The sequence below is a fragment of the Habropoda laboriosa genome, unplaced genomic scaffold (assembly GCF_001263275.1).
Source record: "Habropoda laboriosa isolate 0110345459 unplaced genomic scaffold, ASM126327v1 scaffold5, whole genome shotgun sequence".
Lineage (NCBI taxonomy): Eukaryota > Metazoa > Arthropoda > Insecta > Hymenoptera > Apidae > Habropoda > Habropoda laboriosa.
Window position 1 is genome coordinate 1,842,519 of NW_017100161.1, and position 18,677 is coordinate 1,861,195.

The 18,677-nt window shown below is 34.9% G+C and overlaps 1 protein-coding gene across 1 annotated transcript; it reads right to left on the reverse strand.

The window, feature by feature from the left end:
• Positions 1-775: 775 nt before the first annotated feature.
• Positions 776-10,437, reverse strand: LOC108578444. The gene is given in 13 exon segments (XM_017941794.1): positions 776-1,060; positions 1,327-2,195; positions 2,302-2,542; positions 2,627-2,969; positions 3,062-3,173; positions 3,255-3,544; positions 3,621-5,265; positions 5,345-5,643; positions 5,717-5,954; positions 6,268-6,363; positions 6,716-6,966; positions 6,969-7,079; positions 10,120-10,437. Coding segments are annotated over 13 exon segments (4,848 nt in total). The 5' UTR covers positions 10,301-10,437; the 3' UTR covers positions 776-888.
• Between the last annotated feature and the right edge of the window lie 8,240 nt (positions 10,438-18,677).

The following is an 18,677-nucleotide window of genomic DNA, read 5'->3' on the forward strand; positions in this document are numbered from 1 at the left end:
TTTATTTTGCATAATACATTTTTAAATAATTCAAAAGTATTTAAAATTTCAAAAGTCTAATATTTGCAAATGATGCAGAGCATTGTTTCCTTTGATTTGTATGCTTTATATTTATTATTTCTATTTATTCCTTTATTTACACTACCTTCATATTCTAAATGAATAAGATGCCTTACAGGGAATATACCATTATACGAGGAAATATGCAGGGATACAATTACAATTTTAGATTTTATTTGATTATATTGTATGCCTCAGCATACTAAAGAATACATGAAGCAAGTAAAAAAATGTGATTATTGCGAACCACAAGCGCGCGATGTAATAATTTATACATCAGGTAAAACTAAATGAGATACTTGTTAAACGTGCGATGTACGGAATAGATAAGAATAAAATATAAGTTACAACGTTAAAATATAAGTTACAACGTTAAAAATAAAATTCAACGTTATCGCACATTCGCATTAATAAACTTACCTATACACTATGATCACAGTTACATTCATAATATTATAAGTTATTACATGTCATTATCGTCTTTATCATTATTATCATATTTTACTGTATATATGTACATTCTGGTTATAAATAGGTGTATGTTCAATTAATTAAATATAATCTGGTTTGAAAGTCTATGACTAGTGATACCTATTTTCTTGTCAATGACAATACGAGTGATAATACTATCGCAATCCGATATAAATGAAGCTTCAAACAATTATGAATAATAACAGTTGCTATATCATACTTTAAAAACAATTCTATGCCTTTCCTTTAATACACTGTACACATTTTTCTTCATTTCATTCAATATCTTCATAGCGTTGAAGTCTTATAACTTTGTTCCACTTAAATAATTTCTATTTACTGACATTTAATGTGGGGCTAAGTCTGAATATTATGCACGCACATCCGCGGAACCAGACCTTTTCGATCACCTCTCGCACATAACAACCACTTACTATCTACTTCTAGAATTACTTTCAGCTTCTCACCTTCTCCAAATGCAAGATGCCCATTATATGATGAGACCCTATGCGTAAGTGTGCGAACTTCTCTGGAACCGACATGCGCGATCTGTTATTTTACTAATCTATGAAAAGAAAACAGAAAAAACAACGAAACGTTAAGTTCTAAAACTAGAAACAAAAAGTCGAATCAATGCACTAAAAATTATAAATAACGTAACTAAATAATAATGCAATAAAAATACGAAATTACATAATTTTTAATATAAAATTAAATTTCAAATCAGTGCATTTAAATTAAATTTCAAATCAGTGCACTTAATGCATTCAATATATTTAATTTCTCCATACTTACTTAAGTGGTTTTTTTGTAGGAGGATTTCTTGCAGTACTAGTAGCAGTTGGTCTTGGTAAAGACGTAGACGCCGCTCGTCTTTGAGGAGATATTAAATTTTTGTCTTTAGACATTAGTCCATAAGACTTATATGGTAAAGAACTAGGTCGCGCTAAGTGAGTTCGCGTTGTTCCTACAACCTCCTGATCCACTCTACTAGTACGCCTTGTTACGTCTTTGCTTCTTACTTCTATTGGTTTTTTTGGTGTAGTTTTTGTTGTAGAAAGTATAACAGGTTTCTTCAAAGATGGTATTCCCGAGACAGGAGATTTCGTATTCTTGGCAGGTCCTGCTATCGTATTTGACTGTTTTACCGGCGAAGTAAGAAGCCTAGGTATCTTAGATTTTCCTACACTCGTAGGTGTTCGTGTAGGTGATAAGGGTGTTGAGACTACTGGTTGATTCTTTGCATCTTCTTTTCCAACCATCAATTCCCATTTTTCTTGAAGTTTCCTAAATTTCTCTTCTCCCGACATATTGTCTTCATCATTCATTTTATTTTCCGGACTATGAGATTTTCTAGGTACAGGTTGTTTATTCGATGCTCTATTCAACGGTGAATGTTCTAAACTATCAGTGTAATCTTCAGAATCTTCGGAAGCCAGTTTATCCAGAGCACGAAATACTTTTGAACCTATAGGATTACTTAAACGTTTCTTCACGGTTTCCATATCTGATTTATGAATACCGCTAGGTTTATCATCATAATTGCTATAAGCAACACACGATCTGGGACGTACTTTTCTTGGACTAGAAACCATTGCACAAGTATCCGTTTTATCGAAATGATGTTCCTTTGTGGTAAGATCGACATTCCTAAAGTTTACAGCCTGCGAAATATTATCATAATATGATGCATTAATCTTGATAATAGAAGCTTCGATTAAGTAAAATGTACAAAGACGCGAATCTTCAAAGTATTGTAACAATACTTACATTTATAGTATGATTATTTAAATTGCCAAAACTGTTGTGAAGTTGACGATACTGATATAGAAGATCAAGCTGAAATGGGCAAAATGCAAGGGGATCTAGAATATATAATAGAGTATCAACAACTTCTCGTGCATTTGGATTTGATAAAGCTGCCACGAATAAACTGTTGCTATTGTAATGTTTTCTTAGGATAGATTCTCTCGTACATAAATATACAAACCACGCATCCAAAGCTCTTAAGCTGAAAAATATGATTCATTTATGGCACAACTGTAATATCCGTATATAAAATAATACGATCATTTTTACTGCGGTACTAACTTACTTTAACAAACCAAATACAAATGCATGAAACTTTAGCATTCCTTCGGTAATAACATCTTCACCATTAATTTTTTGTACTAATTCGTTTAATGTTTTAGTAACTGGACCTTGTTGAGAGGATGCTTCAACCACTTGCCAAACACTATTCGTTATTGGTCCAAATGTAGAATTTAAGTGTGGCTTCAATCCATCTGACATAATGGCATACAAAGCTGGGCACAAATTACTAACACAGATTTGAGCACATTCATTTTTATCATTGTAATTTTGTCTACCATGAGTTGATTCACTATTCCAGTATTTCAATAATAAATCTACTGCTTTATTTACAGATAATATCATTTCTGAAAATTTAAATATATAATTAATACTTGATTAGGGTATTTGAAAATCATTAAAAACAAGATTATTTGGGAATTATAGATAACGTATTTACTTCTCTTCTCATCTAAATCCAATGATTTATTATCAGGAATCACCTCCTTTTTTTCTTCTGTAAGTGCAACTTCTTTACTTGATTCATTTGCAACTACATTTAAATTATTAGTCTGAAATAAATGCTTTATTTATACAAATTCAGAATGCATGTCTTAACACAAAAAAATAATATAAAAGTTATGTAAAATTACCTTATTGTCTAAGTATTTTTTCCTTTGGTTTACGGCAAAACTGACAGTCTTTTTCTGCGATTCTATCATATCCATCATATCAGTAGCTTTGGTAACATCTTTATTCATCCTGAGAGCTAAAAACTTTCTTACATATGATCTTAATTTAACGTCGGGATCTTCTACATCTCCATCACTACTTGATGAGAAACCGCTACGTTTCAAAAATTCTTCCAATTGTTTTACATCATCTTCACTATTTTCAGAATTTTCAGTCTCCATATCTGTTGTAGTTGTTTCATTTACCCTTTCTAAAGCATAATAAAATACATTCACATCGAACGTATTATAAAAATAGTAACGTAGCAACAGATTAATTATATTTACCTGTATGATATCTTTCCTCTGTCTCGTCAACATCTTTTTCTGAATCAACAATTCTTCCACGACACGTTAATTGTAAATCGTTATTCATATAATATGGCTCTTGTAAAGACTTTCTTTTATTTGTTTCAGGCGATTGATCCTCTATTTCTTCTACATCTCCCATTTCAAACATGCTATATCTTTTACTTGCAGGAACCTTGCTTTTTCTTAAAATACTTCTGGGTAAAGGTGGTCTTGGTGGCACTTTTCCATTAGAAAATTCGGACTCACGATCTCCGTGTGGTAATGAGATCGATCGTTTCGGGAGACACGGACAGGTTGTTTTTGTTTTACTAATTTGCCTATGCATTTTTTTATCGTTACTTACTAAACTGGCCTCGGAACTAATACTATCATAACGGTAAAGGTACAATGGATTGGTTGCGTTATTTAACGTTTGTTGATTTGTTGAAGAATCAGTTAATATCGTAGAAGATCCTCGATATCCAGAGGATGGTTGCGTTGCTGTGCTACTAGTAGAAGATGAAGTATTTGGTATGATTTCACTTATGGTACGAGTTTTATGACGCATTGGAGGAGATAAACAAAACAGAGGCTTTTTCGTTTCTTCATTAATATTGATGTGCTTTGAAACTTCTGGTACATCGTACAAAATTTTTTTGTACTCAGTAGGCAAAAGGAATGTCAACGACTCCCAATCTTTAACGTGTGAGAATCCACGTTGACGCAATGCATCTATATCATTACATGAAAATGGTCTACCAGATCTACCAGTATGTTTCCAATTAACTCTATTTTTTCCAAAGCACTGTGGCTTTAAAGCTATATTATCTAACTTTGAATCTTTAATATTGAGAAATGATAAATCAGGTAGTGCATAATTTGGATATACAACATAAACTGGCTTCTTGTTAACAATTGTTTCCTTTAAAGAAGGATTTTCTTTTTCTTTTTCTTTTGTAGAGGATGTAAATACTAAAGATGTCTGAACTGAATTGTCCTCTGTTTCAGCTATTGCTTGAATACCAGTTGTTTTACAAATTGGATGTTTCTTTTCCATAGATTTAATCCACGCGGTTTTTCGCTGATGTTCAAAAGGAAGAATGTCAAACTCGTTTTGGTCGGTATCATGATCGTGCGTTAAATCTGATTTAGATGTATTTTCTGATAATTCTTCTACAGATGCAGATGACATCATTTCATCCTTCTGTTCACTTATTCTTGATGAGCGTTTTGGAATATCACTAAAATTGTCTTTCTGATTTTCTGTTTCTTGATTATTATAAACGTCACTTTTAACCCAATTAATAGAAAAGTCACCTTCTGGAACTTGCTGTTTAGAGGTATTATTTATATTTTGCCGTTGTATTTGTGTATTTGTATTAGTACCACTGTCACTAGCACTATTGTTTGTAGGCCATCCATTATCACTAGCAGAGTCTGACTGATCCAAAGTAAGACTCATTCCTTCAGCACTCATACTTTTTTGTTTCATAAATAATTTTACAAGACTTAAATTTTGCAACTTCTTTCCTGTTGGATGATGTTCCCCATTGTCAGAACTTTCTTCGTTTATAGATCGACTCATTACAGATCCCGAACTTTGTAACTGTTGTGCATGATTATTTGATTCTGCAGAATCGACCTGTATAAAAACATTCGAAAGATTATTTTATTAATAAATTTCTTTTTGTTTTTAAGTGAAAGGTATCTTTGAAACCTACAGAAAAATTAAGAGGCATATTAAGATGTAATTGTGTAGCTTGAGTAAGATCTGGCAAACTTTGACTTCTCTTATTTGTTACAGATATAATATTTTCAACACCATGTGAAAATTCTGGTATTGTATTGTTATTGCCTGATGGATGACGAGTTATAATTTTATTCATAGAAGAATGTTTCAAATTGCTCCATGTAGTATATATTTTAGAATCAGAACATGCCATTGATAAATCTAATACATTTTTTAAGTCTGCATTTCTATTATAATATGGTCCTGCTGCTTCATAAGCATTTTGCTTTTCTATAAAAAGAAATACCACGAAAATTATATTTGTCTACTGTTTCTACATATAGAAAATTGTTTACTGTTATACCTTGATTTTCAAAATCTTGTGAACCATCTGAATACATTGTAATACTACCCTCAAAAGCAATAGTATAGTTGTCTTTATTGTTTGTTTGGCATGTTAGCAGCATATCTTCACAGTCCAGAGAGTCGACGCTGTAACTACCCCCCGGTGGTAGTACGGGTGTCTCTTTCATAGGAGAGAAGAGTAGTGATGACTTGCATATAGAAATTGTATCTGTTGTTGAACAGGCTGAATCTTCTCCCTTTAATATAAAATATGTTTTCATTAGATACCTAATATACCCTTAAATAATTGACCATGCACTTTGTAAAGCTAGCACAGCTCATTTTCATGCACTGGTTAAATGACATAATTAATTTTATTAACTTAAATATTTTTGGTGGTTGTTACATAATCAAATCAGCTTGAATTTCTTTCTTTTATTAATCATGCAGAGGAATTGCAAGCAAATTAAGTTTTATTTCATGTTAAGCAAAACTTGTGTCAACATAAATGTTTTTATATCAACTTCAACATCAGTAGAAGAAATCCAACATTTTCAGCCATTGTCATACCTGGCTGCTGGTATGAGGGCTGATAGATGAACCGATGTCAAGTTTTTCCATAACAGATCCAGATATACTGGCATATCGTTCCCTTTGATAGTTAAACTGCCATGATGAGATACAGAATATTTTTAGAATGTTATTTACAAGTACAATGAAGAAACTGGAAGTATTTTATGCTGTTGCAACCAGGAACCGCAATTAATGACCATTTACAAATTAAAGAATAACATTCATGAAAAGATATTATCTAACAAAAATTTATCCCAATTTAAGAATGTTAATAACATTATAAAATATCAGCTTTTACAATATAACAGTTTCATAAAATATATTTGCTTGCAAGCTATCCACAATGAAAATAATTTTTTCCAATAATTAGATTATATAACTTAATTTATAACATAAATAAGGGATTATAAAATGAAGACTATATATGACAATTTACTATATTTACCTCTGAATGCTGAACTGGATCTGTACACATAACAGGCAATGCTGTAAGCAAAGTATGAATGTCTGCTGTACGAAAGCTCTCCATATCAATTTCTGCCAAGTTAGCATCCAGGTTACGGGCAAGATCATCATAGTAGCCCAAATCTTCCCGAGAATATGAAGCAGAGAGTGAGGACAATACACTTGGATGAACATGAAGTCCTCCATCTCTGTAGCTAACATTTTATGTATGCATAAGTATATATATATATATACAAACTCAGAACTAATTAAATCTTGTTGGATAGAATCTGTTGCAGGATTGGAGTTGCAATCAGATCCTGGTGTTTGTGGATCTTCCATCACTGCAGCCCCTTTGCCTGCACCTAAGACACACATTACATAAGATTAATAAGTAGTCATAAAATTATGTATAATTAAAAAACCAATGAAAAACAAACCATATCTTGCATACACAAAATGTTTTTGTGGTTTGTTAAACATTTTCTCTTTTTTGCCAATGTTTCATCGTAAACCGCATATAATACAGCGATTCATATTAATACAAATTATGACTCGATCATAATTGGATGTATTTACATCGTTTACGCTCTGATTGCAGCTCATGACAGACTGTCGTGTATCGAGTATTTACAACGTCGCATTCTGCGTATTATACAAGTTATATGAAAAAATACACAAAACTGAATGTTACTTTGATATTGTCACATTGTTATAGAGAAGAATAATTGCACACTACGAACAATCTCTCTTGATGTAATGCGCAAATAGCAGTAGTGTCACAGTGATGATAATGAATCACATTTCTGGGACACCACAAAAGAAGGCACTCACTGCGGTGGTCTCAATAATACCACCGGCAATGCACTGATAAACATGTTAGGAATTTCCTTCTGTTCGTGTACCGTGGAATGTTCACGATAAAGAAGTGTCAGCCAGTGACGTCAGGCTGAGGTTATGGCGGATGCATTTGAGCAAGTGCGCCCGTGTTCCGTATCGGGGATGATCAAGGCTGCGCGTCATCATGACACTTAAGAGGGCGTGTTTTAAGGTTAGTTGTCACGTAATAAATAATTAATTAATCGATTGGAACGTATTAATTTTATATTGAGAAATCAGTGATGCTGTAGAAAACGCATGTCTAATGTGGAAATCTATCGGACCACTTATTCCGAAATAATTGAAACAAAAGAATCTTTTGTTGAATATTCTTTTAGACAGATCCTTAATTAGACGTAATTTGAAGGAAACATAAATCATGCGCAGAAAATGAATGTCATATTTAAATTCACATATTCTTTTGTAACATGTTAAAAGTATCTAGAAACATTATTTAAATGTGCGTGTAATAAACTTTACTTTCTTATGCATGTTAGATTCGCTTCTAAATTTACTTTAAAATATTTGTAGGTGTCATAATAATAAACAAAGTTATAAACATCCTAGACTAGAGGTATACAATAGCACAGTTCATAGTTCATTGTCATTCATTGTTAACAATACACGTGAACAACTCAACGGGCTATTATGAAGATACACATTTTGGATGATTGTCAACTTGCTTCGTTGCAGAGAGATAAAATGTATCATAATGAGAAAAAAGGAGACTGTTTTGAATGCAAGTTACTAATCGTACCTCGAAGAATTCTTTTCCATCGCATCGCCACGGTCGCTGGAATTTTTTGTTCTACGGAGAATATTTACATTCGATAAATGTTATCCGAAAACACTCATGCTCACGACCATATGGCGACAACTCGCCCGTCACTCATAGTTAGGAATTCATTTTAACTGCGCCTATGGTGTACGATTGCTCATGCGGCGCATGAGCATTACCAATCCAGCGTAAAGGGTGGGCAAAAGGAAATCGGATACAACACGCCTGAATTAAGGTTACGATACGACACGCTAGATTTCTTTTGTCGCTTGTCGCAATGTTCAGATTCGAATAAAATACTCTACTTTCCAGATGTTAACATAGAATGTTTATCTAAACCACAACTTTGATATTTGATGTAATCATAAAATTTTTATGTAGAAATTTTAAAAAGCATAAAAAAACACGTATGGGTAAACTTTTCGTAACATATAAAATATTCTCCCTATTCTTAGGTAATCTTAGCACCATGATTAGCAAATTGTTAAAATACTTCGAAGATACAAGGACTTGGCAATCGTTGGGTATTTTAAATTCTTCGCGTCCATGGGACACTTTAGCCAATTTTATTTCGAGATGCGACTCGAACATCGGCAAGTCCGGGAAAGTTAAACTCGATTAGCATCGCACAGTATGTATGCCTTGACGGAAGTCGTTCCACACGTTCGACAGTCCCGATATATCAATGCAGCCTGTGGTTTTACCCGTCTGAGGAAAAATCCTTCACGGTGCTTCGTTCACGGTGTCGAGGGCATCGGATAATTTTAGCGTGCCGCAGAAGAAGCGAAGTAAGCAGCAGAAGAAATTCAATAGCCAAATTTCGCGATACGGCACACGTGAACCGTTGAAATATAATCTCGTGATACTTCTGCCAAAGGGACAGATTTAATTGCTTGGCTAGCGTATATATTTTGCAATTTTTCAACAGCCAAATGAATCTAACGAGTACATTGTAAAGAAATTAATTCAATTGGAAAATTGTCTTCGACATTGCAATGTCATTTTAAAATCTAAAAAACAGCTTTACTTTTTTTTATTCTTTTTTTTTATTATGGAATTATTTCTTCTTTTGTTTTGTTTTTAATGACTCTAAATCAATTGCAAGGCATCTCGTGAAAATACATCGTGAATCATCTCATGATCATGTTTCCGCGTACTTAAGCGTTTCAACAGATGTCACAGAATTATTTGTTCTCAAGCGCGCACATGTAAAGCACTCCCACACGGCGTGAGTACCCGAAATAGTAGGGCACACCGCCATTTCTCACATACGCGGCCGTGGGAGAGTTTGTTAAATTAGGAAGCATTTTTTAAGCTCTTTTAAAAGCATCTGTACTACGATATATTCGAAATACGTTATACGGAACATTGCAATCTTCTCAGATTGCACATTAAAATTGCTGTTATTACTGCATCCTCTTCAACATTCCGTTTATTAGCGACTGTTAACACGCACAGCCTTGAACGAAACGATATATGTAGACTCTTCTCTAATGTTAATTAATCCGATTAGAAGTGATTGTAAAATTAGCAGAGGATATATGAGAATATTATGCAAAAGAATAGTAAGATTGCTACAATATCGACTATTCGAAATTAACGACCTTATCAATCGAGTTATTTCATCTATCGATAAATTATTTCCATTATTTTAATGTACCAAAGCGTCGTAATCTTGTAATTTAGCTATTTAAATTCGACTTAGACAAATGTTAGACACAAAGCATGTTCATCTTGTATATTCTTACGATTATACAGTAGGCAATTGCACTTCTCATTAGGTCGTCGGTAATATTTCCGTTCTTGCCTCTTGCGTTTGCCGCAGTAAAGATGTGGTGGTCGTGCAGGCGTTTCGAATGGTGGGCTCATACGGCCAACAGAGAACTCTGCTATTTTCATGATGACACACAACAAAAGCACTATCATCATTTGTAAATATTCAGCGTTTTTTAATACGCTATCACGTTACAACATAGTAGTAACGCTTTCTCACTGGTTAATCCAGTCAACACGTTGCTAACGAAGATTCTCGAAGGATTAACACTCTTAAGTCACGCACAAGTCTAATAACGAGAAAACGAAGGAGTAGCACAAAATTTACCAATCGTCCAAACGCGAGAATATCATACCTCGCTTGTTCATCATTTTAAAATGTTCAGACACCGTACAAAACAGTGTACATTTGTCACTTCAAAGTTACATCACGGGACAGAAGCAGTTCCCGCGGACACTTTATACAAAACTTGCGACACACACTTCAGCATAAAAGATGTTTTGCACTTTGACGAACGAAACACGCGTGAAACAGAGTCGATTACTCGTCCGTACTCGAGCCGATGACACCTTTCAAAGACGCCTTTGTTTACGGCACACCACCTCGCTTCAGCGTTTACATCGCGAACAATGAAGACGCGTGTCGTCGTGGTTGAACCCACGTTTCCGTCTTTACTGACAGGAAAAGCGACGTCTATGCGCGGAAAGTGTGCAACTGTAGAAGTTCTAAGAATCCAAGCACCGAATATGTATACCGGACCACTACACTGCCTTATCCCGCGATGAAAGAGCTATTATAACTGCAAAGAGTTGTACACTTTTTATCGACCTTCCTAAACTAGATTCTTATTTTCCGAATGTGTGAAATGGTTTTGTAGATATATATCGATTTTCGATCTGAATTATCATGAAAGGGCGGGGACTAAGATGGCGCTTCGTATAACGCAGGTTAAATATTTTGATTTTTTCATAAAAAATCAGAAATTAATGGTTAATATGAAACTACTCGTTCGAGAATATTAGGAAGTGGGTAGGAATATATGAAAATACTATAATTTGCTGTACTATTGATAACTATAGAAATATGATATCCAGGACGAGTGCTTATCAAAATGATTCAGAGACTTCAAGGGAATCGTAATTTAATACGAAGGTTAAAAGGTGCGGTTCAGTGAAAGATACGGAAGATAAAACAGAATTGCAAAACGTGGTTTTGGCATTGGTCGAATATTCTAGCCGACAATAGTAATAATAGTCGTTACGTCAGCAGACGCGTTCAACTGCCTAAATTGCAACAAGTGGCGAAGCAATTGTTTCGAGTTAATCGAACATTGAGATAACGAGGGTTCGTCGGACCGATTAATGCTTTTGAAATAGGAACAGAAGATAAAAATTGTTGGAACATTGAGTCATACTGATCGATGAATTCGTTGACAATGACTGTGGGTTATTGAAATAACTGATTCAAGGGGCAACTTGTTAACTGTCGGAAAAAATAGGGCAAATTTTATAAGTCATTAAAGTATCACCTTATCGGACACGTTATCGATAAGTTTAGATTAACCTTAATCTCCGTTGAATTCGAATTTCCAGTTGAAAATGACAAATATAAAAATTCTAATTTTCATTTGAAAATCACGTTTTACATTATTACGATATTTATCAATCACTACGATTGAAGATCAGTAAGTTTTATAATAAGAACAAACCACACGCGCAACTACGCAATCGGAGAAAGTAAAGTGCAACGCAACTTGTTTACCCGCCGATAGTCTACCGAGTATCGATAACGTCAAACGATTTATCCCGCCCGGTGTCATGGTAAATAATGCAATGGTAAGCGTGCTTCATTACAGTAAGTGCGCGCTCGACGAACCCATCGTTACACCATGAACTTCCACGATATAAAGCACGGTGTAAGTAATGACTCCGGGAATCAGAATTAATTCTCTCCCTACTGCTAGATGAACCTGGATTATTACGATCGAATGTCAAGTGATGCTCGAGAACACGAACAGTATTTCCCATGTGTAAGTTGACACACTGCATGTAATAGCATAGCTTGATCAGAAGGGGGCGAACCTGTAGTTCTTCACAATGGAGGCCTTTTTAACGAATGCATAAACACAAGAGATAACGCAAGTACGAAAATGTCATCAATGCACCGAATGTTTGCACCACGATTTACTCGTCATATCTAAAATGGTCTACGAATCACCAAATACACGATAATACACGAACGCACACACAAATCTTTTTCGATGCAACTACCTCTACTTTATAACGCAACACTGATCACTCTTTACACACGTTCACTTGTTTTCCGATAACGGACAAAACAGATAGCTTTAATCCGGTCGGCGATCACGGTCGTGGGTTAATCGATGGGTAACACTATTTTTCCACGTTTATTTTCGCGGATTCGGTTTCTGGACCGCTGTCTGAGTCAGACTGCCCTAACGGCGTGCGTCCTGCGCGGGAGAGCGTTTGCACACGGCACGACACGACGCGGAGTTTAATCTCTATTAATAAATACTCGCTCTGCCTCGGCCAGAATAGAGAGCAGCTCTCCGTTGCCGGCTCATTGAATGCATACGCGGTGTTTCATATCGAAGTTCGTAATAAACGCGAACCGATTTCGTCTTACGATACATTTCGTTTGGCGGATTCGCGTAGAGAGGTTAGATCGCGTCGATAGGAAAACAATCGATGAAACAACGCTTAACCTAACCTATGATTTTTCTAGACGATAGATTTTTTGTTTCGATCATTTTCTCGATGTTGCTCAATCGTTATCTTTTTGTTTATTTGCGAACTGAATAGAACTTGGACATATCTGATGTGCAGCAGCTAATCACAGTAATGGTTTCGATTTGAGTTCGAGCCATCGCTGCGACTGCTGCTGCTTCGAGAAATCGATTCTCGGATTAAACGTTAAAAATAACTTAACGATGCTTCTCGCTTGAACAGAGAGAGCATGAAATCTTTTTCAATTAAATTCATCTTTATTATTGGAAAATAAGAAACTTATATTCGATTTATTATTCGAGCGAAACTTGAGATAAAATTAAGCGTGTGATAGCTTTCTTTTATCGGAAAAATATTTTAAATTCACATGAATCGAGAGAAGATTGGAAAAATGAAGAACGGAAACATCAGTTGCAATCTCTCGGGAGCCAGATGTCTAAATATAAACAATTCATCAAATCGATAAGCTCTTTCATAAGCACAATGTATGTCTCTGATGAAATTAAAATGCAAGGTATCGAATAATGTATCGAATATCTGGATTATAGTATATGCAAATACAGAAGGCTCGTATAACGCTTGGAATAATTGAAATATTCTACATATAGAAAATGGACCATATTCTAAAAACGAAAAAGCATCTGAAGAACTTTAAATAAAGAAGTATTACCGATTCGACCAATTTTCGAGATATCGATTGTTCTATTTAAGTAAGTGATCTTTCGATTATTTTTAAAATTCCACCAATGGTAAATGTCAGTTCCACAGGATTATCCATGTAATCGAATTAGTCGCAGTTCGCGAAATACAATCGAAAATCGATGGAAAATTGATCGAGCTGAGGGGAACTGGAGGAATGGACGGATAGAAACAGGACGACGAAATAATCGCGTTTGCCCCAATCGCATTACAGGCTTTTCTTTGTATGGAACCGTATAAATGACTCCGGACAAAGGATACTCCGGGGAACACCGATACAACCACTTTGAGATACGTACTCTGAAAAAAGTACAATCAAGAAATTGAAGAATACCACTGTCCTTCGAAAGAATTAACCGGAAAGAAAATATTCATATTCTGCTATCCTTAACTATGTATGTAGTAGCACATAGTATACCAAATGCGTATGCGCAACGAAAATAATCGGTAAAATGTGCATGGAAGTAAAAAAACAAATGGAAGTGCAAGAAGCTGATCATTGACTACTAAGATTAAACGCATTTATGTACACATTAGACACAATGTAATGTTGCTTTGACTTTCCGAGATTGATCTACATTTGAAGTGGGTCGACAGAAGTATAAATTACGAAAATATATGCGCAAACTGAAACTCACCAACGCGTTCCCCGTTGCCGCAGACAATACCTGTCGCCAAGGCCTGAAAAATATGATCGCATTATCAATTCTGTTTGCCGGAGTTTGCCAATATTTGTAATGCTAAAAAAAAATCTGACTGCACCGTGTACTATTGCACTGTATCTCGTATTACCAGTGTTAGAAACTTTTTTTTTTTTTTTAAATACAACGACGTTTAAGGTTCACTGAATTCTCGTGAAATTCGATATTACCCTTGGATATTTGAAATATGGCTAGTACAGTTAATCATGAAATTTGAAACGCTTATTGGTTCGTTAGCTTTTCGAGGAACGAATTCTTCTGTTTGTTTTGTTTTTTTTTTTAATCGTAAAATTTCAATTTGCTTCGGAGAATTTGTGACAAGAAATTCACATTCTTGGGCTGTTTCGTAGCTAGCACGTTATAAAATACTACGTTATTTTTGAACCTTTACAAGTGCAGCGAAGCAGTACCTTTGAAAGATTGCGATGCATTCCCTCTTGTTAACTCGAGAGGTAAAATAAATATTGTTAAGAGAATACTTTTATCGTTCTTCTGTTTTATAACGATTATTCAAGAAGCGACTGAACGTAAATTGTTTACGTTACGTGTTGCATATTATGCCTAGTATTTATTGATTTATCTTAATAAGATAAGAGTTACATCATCGAAGATTTATGAAATTCACTGTTTTCACTGTTGTGTTAGATCGTTATTGTTTATACGTCGGTAAAAAAGAAATTTTCTTCGGACAAAAGCGTCCTGTGTATTGTATCGTACTTTAGACGAAGATTTATTAGACAAGAGACATCCGCGATAAAATCGTTAGATATGTGGGCTCTCCTTTTGCAATTCCGAAACACGTTTTTCTTTCTACACAGCCCACATAGCTTTGTTCCATTCTTTCTAATTTTTTTTTCTTTCTTTCTGCGGGTACGCGGTATATCCATATAAATCTCAACACGTAAATAAAGGTGTCAGATTGTAATTAGCCAGAAGAACGACAATGTACAGACGACGACCGGGAGCGATTCTTAAGCTATTTTTCTGACGGCAGGCGAACAAAAAGACCGGAGTGCTCCGTGGAACAAGGTCACTGGATCCTAATAAGAGTTCGTGTCTAAATAAGAGAAGGATGAATCACTTCTTGGTACAATTATCTTCTGCTAGTTGAACTACGTAAATTGATCATTATCGCCTATCTTTAGTTTCGTAATTCAAAGCCGCAGGAATTTGTCAATAAACAGAAAGATAACGAGGAATCTATTCATCCTATATGTAAATCGTGCGTTCATTTGCACAACGTGTTGCAAAAAAGTATCACCGTGTTACCGAACGTTTGAAACACTTCGAAGCTACTTCCAGAGTACGTCTGAAGTTTTTTGGAATGTTAATAATTCGTTACGATGTTTTTGAATTCGATGTATCGATCGGTGTATTTGCAGAAAGTATAGCATAAAGCGGAGAGCTTCTCGATTAGACGTAACCTTCGCATCGATTTTACGTTTAACAGAGGTCAATGACGTATTAGACTGTAACTATGCTTAAGAAATGTATTATCTGAAAGACGAATAAAAAGAGTTTCTTTGATCTTATTTCTTTCATGAGATAACGACACACACCGCATTCCTACTTCTGATTATGTTAATATAGACACAGAGGAATAGAGGAACGCCCACATTCTTGGTGCTAGAAAACGAGTCGATATTAGAGGCGACTAAAGTACTCACGTTCATGGTGAAGGGACAGCTGACAGTCGATCCACGTAACACTCAACACTCGCCACGAATTATGACATTGCGTAGAATTCCAAAGAGAGTATCACACTGTACAATTACGAGACGTTGTTATACGCATGTCACTTCTTAAAAATCACAAAGATGTACTTTACGGAATGCATATTCTGAGTCACTCTGCTGAGGAAAGCCCCTCCCTGACTGCAACAACCCCTGTCTAGCCACGAACGCGCATGCTCTTGAATTCGACTGGTCGTTCACGACGAAAGGGGATGATTCTTCGTTTCGCACTTAGCTACTCCTCGCGTGCGTGCAATTTTAAGCACTAACACCCTATACACTGTCGTTCGAATCCACACGAAGGACGCAACGATAATGAACCGGTCTGCGGTATAGACATCCCTTAAATGTTTTGAGGTTATGCTGCGCATGTCCTGAGCACCCTCTCCGAGCGGCAGTAATCGAACGACTGATTCACAATTTTCCCTCTTTCGTTTCACTGAATATTTTCTTAGGTTCTTTTGACAGATTAATCTGCCTACCGAGATCGCTCGTGTATGACTAATCATTAAGAGATAATAGCGACTGTCATTGATTTGCGATCGCAATACTCTTTCTTCGGAGAGAATGCATGATCGTGCCGCGATTCTGAAACCGACTTCGTCTTATATTGATTTTCTACGGTTTGATATCCGTGCTTGGAAAGGTAGTTACTTCTTCGCATAACTTGTACATTATGCTCGAAGTATAACTGCCAGATGAAGGGCGGCAGTAACGAATGTTCGATCAAAAGCGTCTGCTTATTGAAGCTGTCTCTTTCTAATGAAATTGTACGACTAACTTGATATTTATAATCAATTTAATATATAGCAATAAAGTAAACATATTTAAGGGATATTTACAGACACAAAAAGATATATATTATGTTTTGTAATTATTACAATGCAATATGTGCGCAAAAAGATTTTTGAAAATAGCGCTATATCTCGTTCATCAAATAGACAACATTATAAGAATTTATATAATTAGTAAAAAAGTATTAAATATTTTATAAAATATTGTTCAAGTATATACATTATTATTATTCCGCATTTGACTTCATTTGTACGTCGACCAATAAATGCGCAGTATTACGTACCGAATTTTTCAAAATCGACCAATTAGCGTCGTAGATGTTAGAAACGAATTCGCGTTTGAAATTTGCAAGCAGTTTGTGAGTTCGCGGTGTTCAAATCGATACGGGCGCGTAAAAATTTCGTTATTAATGATCAATTTTTCCTTAAATTGTGCAAATTATATTATTATTGAATCGTGTGAAGTGAAGTTAAGTGTCTAAGTGTCTAAAAGTGATCGTAATAAAGGATATCAATCTTTGGATTTACAGCCAGGAAATCTTCACGAACCTTATTCCATTACATCTGTGGTACCATTCCTTTTCGAGAAAATTAGCAGAGATACGTAAGTCACAGTAACAAAAAAAAATTTTTAAAATCATTATTCATCGAAAGCACGTATGTATTGAAAGTAAATTACTGTTATATTTGATTCCAAAGCGTCTCGATTTCGTATGCTCCGATTACGTGGTTTCAAAGTAGTCTCAACTTTATAAAGACAAAAAAAATCATATATAGATTCTTTTTCAAGTTATCTTAAAAAAAATTTAAGACTGGTAACGTGCAGACTTTTCTGCGTTCTGGAGTAGTATAGTTAAGTAAAGTCTATTGATGCATACGTGCGTTTCGAAGTGCGTGCGAGTTAGCCTGGCGACCAGTGGTTCTCAATTCTACGGGAATCAGATAAATTTTTCTCTTTCTATCGCGGAAAAATTGACACGCTAACTTTGTACCAGAACAATACTTTATTACCCTATGTTGAAAGGTACAAAATAAATACTTTTATAAAAAATATAAATCTTCAATACGGTACATGGTATATAAACGACATAGTGTTTTACATACATGGTAATATTATGTTAGGAAAATATGTTACATACATATTCTACTGGTTTTGTGACATCGTGACACTCTCGACATTATGATAATTACACGTTTCTATGTTAAACATTTCATTCAGCAACTGTATGTGTGATTATGTACAGGCCTTAGTTAAGTCTGAAAATTATGGTACAGAAACTAACAAAAGATATCATTGAAGTACATGTTCTATAGATTCTACAGAAAAAAACATGGAGGACACACCCTTATTTTGTGCGTTTGTTTGTTTTTTTTAAACACATTTCTTATTGGTTTGGCATACTTATAGAGGAACTGTTGTACTTGGTATACACATAACTCCATTCCTTTTCTATTGTTTAACGCTAAACATGTTTGTGTTCTAATGAAATGAGAATTAAATCTGCGTAATATTATGTACATATCGCGACTGAAATTAAATATTTTCGATTTAGATAGAGAATATAATTGACGTAGTAATAATTCGTGCGTATATAATACTTCTCATTTACTTTTTTTTTCTTTCCATTTTCCAAGCTCGAAAGCTTCTCGGTACATTTTCCCTTATGTACACTGTTTAATTTTATCGAGACCAGTGTTCGCGGAAATCATATTCCCGGGAATAGCCTCAATTTCTCTTTGCGGTTAAGCAGCGAGGAATGTACACTGTTAAATATTGCAAAATTAGTAAATGTCTTTCTTCATGGAACACTTCATGAGAGTGACTTTTACTTGGGCAAAAAATTACGTTATAAACTAA